The following is a 6000-nucleotide window of genomic DNA, read 5'->3' as shown; positions in this document are numbered from 1 at the left end:
ACCTAACTGTAATATTTCAGCGGTTTATAAGGAGAGAGGAGAGGAAAAAAGAGCCAGAGGCAGCAACTGGGGAAAACAGATACCACCAAGATTTTGCCTTCTCTCTCCCTCTTTGCCTTCTGCTCTCTCTCTCTCTCGCTCTCTTTTTTTTCCTTTCTGTCTGTCTCCCCATCTGTCTCTCGCTCTGACTCTCCCACCCACCTACCTCCCTCCTCTCAGTATTACTGCATCATTTCCAACAGTAATGAGTGCACCAAGAGCAGGGAGAGAGCAAGGGAGAGGGGAGGTACTTCAGGGAATTAGAGTGTTTAAAATATACACAACGGTTTTCCTCTTGTGGATGATCAGTGCAAATAGTCCCCCCCCACCCCCGCACATACAGCCAGTACTGAATCAAACTGCATCACACACCTGCATACTGTGTGCCTTCTAAACCCTGACATTATTAGAACATTATTAACAAATAAAATGGACCTCCTTTTTTCAGTCACTATTGGGGAGCCTTAGGTGTTTGTGCCATTGTCTTCTGCATTACCTGATTGTTCAGGATACAATCATTACAGCTGCTCCTTCGCCCTCAGTGGCACGCAGGGACATAGAAAATACATTACCTAGCAGTGCTTAAGTGCATGAGACATTAACTAAAGCTTTTGCCAGAAGATAGTATGGAGGTAATTTCCTGCGTGAAATTGGTTTCCTTTTTCTTGTGTGAGGGAAGTGTATTCCCAGGAGGTAAAGTGGCCAAGAAAAAGCATAAAGGCTATGTTTCCATCACTGGCACAGGACATGTGCAAGTTTCTGTAGGTGTTCATACGTGTATGCGTGGGTGTCTGTAAATGGACACGAGCACACTCATGTTTTCCACACCCAGACACTTTTTATTGTCATTTGGGAGTTGAGCTGATATGATCTGAGGAGTTTTGGGCCATTGGCTGCAGGAGGGAATTGCAGCAGCGGGGTGATGTTAGAGTTTAGACTGCAGAGCAGCAGGGAACCAACAAATTGATAATGCTGACCACAGGGACAGATCAAAACCAGTGCAGAGTAATCTGCACAAACACTGCTCCTTGTGTAAGAGCATGCAGGATGACGCACTCATGAGAAAATACATGATAAGCAAAAATTGTGAGTCCAAGTACCCCTTACCCAAAAAAGCTTAACCAGACACCAACATTTTTGATCATTTGGATTTTCAATATTTGTTCAGAGAACTTTTCATGTATAATTGTGAATTTTATTTGCCCAAAATGTAGGTCTCTTTCCTGTGAAAATCATGTATTGCCAACTTTTCTCGGGCTTGGAAAAACAGTCCTGATTTTGGCTTTGTGATAATGCATTTTCACATAATTCAGTGGGCTTTTTAATGGCTTAGCCTAAGTAGTAAGATAACATTTAATCTTTGATCTTGTCTGAAAAATTCAAAACCATGGCCAATCCATGGCTTTCACGGGACAGTGATTCATCTATTTAGTTATTGGCTTTAAATTAATCAAAATTAAATAAATCTATTTTAAAAATATTGGAATCAGCCTCTAAAATATCAATATAACATATACCAATGTAGAATGTAAACTCCCCGGGTTCCAACTGTAAAACCAAGGTAAGACCACACTGTTCTCAATACTGGCTACAGTACTGCACACAAACATGAAAACATATTAATGCAAAATATTATCCAGGGAAAAAATTCTCATAAACTTCAAATCAAAAGATTTAATTAAGTCTTAAGATTTGAGGTTACTAAAAATTTTGCAAGAACAGACACTGACACAACACACACATAAGCAAATCCTTGCATGTTGTACACACTTCCATGGTCTTTTGAAACATTTCGACTATTTATGTATAGGTTTCTCTTAGTCTCACGACATCACATATTGCCATACAGTACACAATACACTCCACCGACTATCACGTGTGGTTTTTTTGGTGTCACAGAGGAGGATGAATAGACTCATATATGAATGTGATATGTACAGGCCGACCCATGCTTCGTCCTTTCTGTGTCTACTGTAACTGGGAACTGCACAGTCCCCCGGGAACAAACTCTTGAATAGGAGGGAATGCAGATAAAAAAACAGCACCATCAGACACTCTCTCAATCATGACAGATAAAAACCAAAAGGCAACTTTTCTTTGAATAACATAGCTCTGAGGCTAGTTCATGATCCAGGCAGCTACAAAGGGCCGTGGTTTGGGAGGGCTGAGAAGTGGCAGGGACCCGGCCTGAAGGACCGGCGAAAACTGGTTAAAGTGTAGGAAAAAACTGTAGAATTAGAGAATGAGTAGGTTGCAGAGGAGCAAGTGTAACAACGAGTAGGAGGTTGCTGAGAATAATATGTTTGCAAAAGCTGCAAAAGTACAAGGAGCCACTTTTTGTATTAGAAGTGTTTCAAAGTTCAATTGCCTCAGAAATTGTGGTAGAAACCTAAACGTTTTTTTTCAAGGCGTCCTCTGGGTGTTTGTTGAATAAAAGATTTGATAAAAGAAAGTTGTGCTGAAGTTCCCTTTTTTTCTGTGCATCGAACAACAGCAGCCCTTAGGTTTTCTGTTATTTTGATTTAGTCACTAGAGGCAGAGATTTAAAGCTGAATTTACAGCTGCACTAAATCCAAAGACTGTCGACTTGGGAGGATAAGCAGCCTATAAGAGTCATGTATTTTTGTTGAGACCTGTTTCATCTTCACAAGAAGTGACAGGTGTCCTGCCTTAAATAAAGTTTGAACTTGATTTAAAAAAAAAAAAAAAAAAAAAAAGTTACGCTAACGTGAAGGATATATATTTCTTTGTGGTTACATACATCAAGTTAGAAGGAGCAGAGCGAGAACAAAGTGGACCCTCCTCCGGCGCTGTGACTTGTCCCTCGGTGTCCTTCCACTTTCTGTTTCCCTCTAAAACCCGGAGCTGTCTGTGGCGTTCTGTGTTGACTCTGAGCACAAAAGGCACCCTAATCCCGGGCTGAATATGCATGACGCGCCGTGCCAGTGCGGCGGGCGCTCGCAGTTGAATCGTTTCAGCACCGCGCGGCTGAACAGCGCCATACGCCGCGGAGACAGACGGAGACTCAGCTGCAGCTGGTTCCGAGTTGCTCCTGTGACGGAACCCGGCGCAGTTTGACGGGCCGGGCTGCAAAAAGAGCCCTTTATCTGTAATCAGACGCCTCGGCTCCGCGGTTGCAAGTGAGTGAGGTTTCTTTCTCCCTTGCGAGACCTGGTAGAAGCATGGCGCTTTCACTTTGATGCCCTCGAAAGGCGAAGAGAGAAGCAGAGGGGTAAGGATGGACCAGAGGACACGAGAGAGAGAGAGAGAGAGAGAGAGAGAGAGAGACATATTGACGGTGGCCCGTTTGGCAGGCATAGCCTGCACAATGACACACACCTCGCAAATAAAGTTTATCCCCGTTCCTTCTCCCGGCGCACAATAAAAAAAAATCAAAAAAAGGATAAGAAAAGATAAGAAAACACTGAAAGAAAATAGAAATGAGAGAGATGGAGGGGGCACTTCAATTCGTAGTTACTCAAGCAGGGCGAGGACAGAAGTGATTTCCTATCCCAGACTCACAAGCGGACACGGGCTGCTTATCATAGTCTACAGCGGACAGGAATCCGGTTCGGTGCAGCCCCCAAGAAGAGGACACACACCGATTGAGAGAGAGGGGTTGAGAAGGAGAGAGAGGGAGAGAGAGGGGGGGGGGGTGAATGAGTGAGTCAGTGAGTGAGTGTGTTTCCTTCTTGAAAAAGAATCTGAACCACTTCAGCCTGCCTGCGCTGGAGCCTGATGATAACTACAGGACAGCTCTGCGTGGATTTACCTTCTCTCCCACCTCGCACCGCGGAATTTCATTCGCAAGACGGGCGATTTTTTTAAAACCCGCTGCCACTCAATAGAGAGCAGACAGAAAGAAAAAGAGCGGCAGATGTTTCCCCTTTCTTTCCTCCTCGACGTGCGTGAAGCGGAGGCGCACCTGCTGGAGGGTCTGCTCCCTTCTTCTTTACTGAGAGCCCCATTGGGGCTGCTGCTGCTGCTGCTGCTGCTGCTTGGCTGAGGCTACATACACTTTACAGACCGGACCAGTGGACTGGGATAACAGACAGAAAGAGAGAGAGAGAGAGAGAAGAGGGGCGAGCGAGAGAGGGAGAGGGTGAACAGGAGAAAGCTAGCGTGTGTGTGTGTGTGTGTGTGTGTGTGTGTGTGTGTGTGTGTGTGTGTTTCTGTGTGTGAAGCAGGGACTGGATGGATTCCTCTCTTCCTCTGGCACTCTACAGGCGCTCATTCATTTATTTAAGCCTGACCGACGACAGCATGCCAAACGCAGACTCCAGCGGCAGAGCTCGGTCAGTATAACATCCCTGTCTCTCAGTCTATCTCTCATTCTGTCCCTGTCTGTCTCTTTCTGTTTGTTGCTCCCTCTCACACACTCACATGCACACACATCCCGTAAAACAGGTATTAGTTTTATCCCAAGGAGCCGTTCTCGTCTTGTCTCCCTTTTCACATGCAGGCATAGACTTCCTAACAGAGGACAGGAGTGAGACGTCCTCCGCCGCGCTCTCACCTGCATACCATACTTGCTGAACCCGACTTCGGCGTCCTTCGGGACACCGCCGACTAACCCAGGAACCGACACTGAAGAAACCCGCTTCATGGGCCCCAAACCCCGCGAGGGCCCCGGGATGGCGTGCAGCGCGTGTTACTACCTGGTTATCAGCTCCACACACCTGAACAATGGACACTTTCGGCGCGTCAAGGGGGTCTTCAGGGGACCCCTATGTCCAACTGCAACCAGTGATTCACCGGTAGGAGAACATGCGGGTCTTGGTGGATGAGTGAAAGGTGTGAGTGTTGTGTGTGTGTGTGTGTGTGTGTGTGTGTGTGTGTGTGTGTGTGTGTGTGTGTGTGTGTGTGTGTGTGTGTGTGTGTTTGTGTGCGTGGAAGAGAAAGAGAGCGAGAGAGCGAGTATAGTGTGTTTGTGTCTTTGTGGTTTCGTTCTTGGAGCTAAAAAATAAAGAGTCTGTTTTAGCCAAGTGAGATCTTCCTTTTTTCCCACTTTATCTTGGGCCAGTTTCACGATAAGGGTCACTGTCGTCTACAGTAATGAGGAGATGGATGACAGGGGCAGATATTTTTGCAAGGGATGATCTTTTCTTTTCTTGAACCATAAAAGTACTTTTTTTTTTTTTTTGGTAGAAGACAGTAGATGTGAATAATTTAAAAAGAGGAGAAATGGAGTATCCAACCATGAAGCCGTAGTACCTTCATGCCTCCTCTCTCGTATGGCTATGGGAATTAAACGAATCAAATTACACTGGTGCTTTCAGGAGGAGATGAGTTGCTCAGCCGAAAATAGCACTAATTACCTTGGGAGTATTTGCTGTGTGTGTGTGTGTGTGTGTGTGTGTGTGTGTGTGTGTGTGTGTGTGTGTGTGTGTGTGTGTGTGTGTGTGTGTGTGTGTGTGTGTGTGTGTGTGTGTGTTGTCTGTGTGTGAGAGAGAGAGAGAGAGAGAGACCTGCCCACCCTAGTAGGGTAACTCCCTGACCTTTTCCTTATGCCCGTGGATCCTTTGAGCCACCAAACTGGCATTTAGTTGCAAACTGGCTCTCAGTCTGTGTGCACTTGCTTACTGTGGGTTTTGTGTGTGTGTGCACTTGCAGAGACAAAGAAAGAGTGTGTGCAAGAAAAAGAGAGAGAGAGAGAGAGAGAGAGAGAGAGAGAAGGCAGAGAGAGAATTAAAGAAAATGACTACATGTAAATGTGTACATGATATTTTGGACTGCGGGAATTAGGGTGCGTGTGCGTTGTAGATTCAGGAGCTGCTCGGAGAGTCTGGTAATCACACATTATTCATGAGCTCTTAATGTGAGACGAGACAAACTGGCGGAGCTGATGACAAGTTTGATGAGAAAGGAGGAACGGAGCAGCTGGTATGTGTGTATGTGTGTCTGTCTGAATGTGTGTGTTCATACTCAAGTCAATACCAGTCTGTCATGTTCAGCCCGCGC

The 6000-nt window shown here is 45.6% G+C and overlaps 1 protein-coding gene across 2 annotated transcripts in view; it reads left to right on the top strand.

The window, feature by feature from the left end:
* Positions 1-4234: 4234 nt before the first annotated feature.
* LOC120783645 (G patch domain-containing protein 8) overlaps positions 4235-6000 on the top strand; it is a 32542-nt gene continuing 30776 nt past the window's right edge. For both annotated transcript variants that reach the window (XM_040116757.1, XM_040116756.1), the window contains exons 1-2: positions 4235-4334; positions 4502-4796. In XM_040116757.1, coding sequence (XP_039972691.1) covers positions 4644-4796 — 153 coding nt within the window. In that variant the 5' untranslated portion in view covers positions 4235-4334; positions 4502-4643. The remainder of the gene's footprint in view (positions 4335-4501; positions 4797-6000) is intronic.

The sequence above is a fragment of the Xiphias gladius genome, chromosome 22 (assembly GCF_016859285.1).
Source record: "Xiphias gladius isolate SHS-SW01 ecotype Sanya breed wild chromosome 22, ASM1685928v1, whole genome shotgun sequence".
NCBI lineage: Eukaryota > Metazoa > Chordata > Actinopteri > Istiophoriformes > Xiphiidae > Xiphias > Xiphias gladius.
This window is presented reverse-complemented; position numbering and strand designations above follow the sequence as displayed.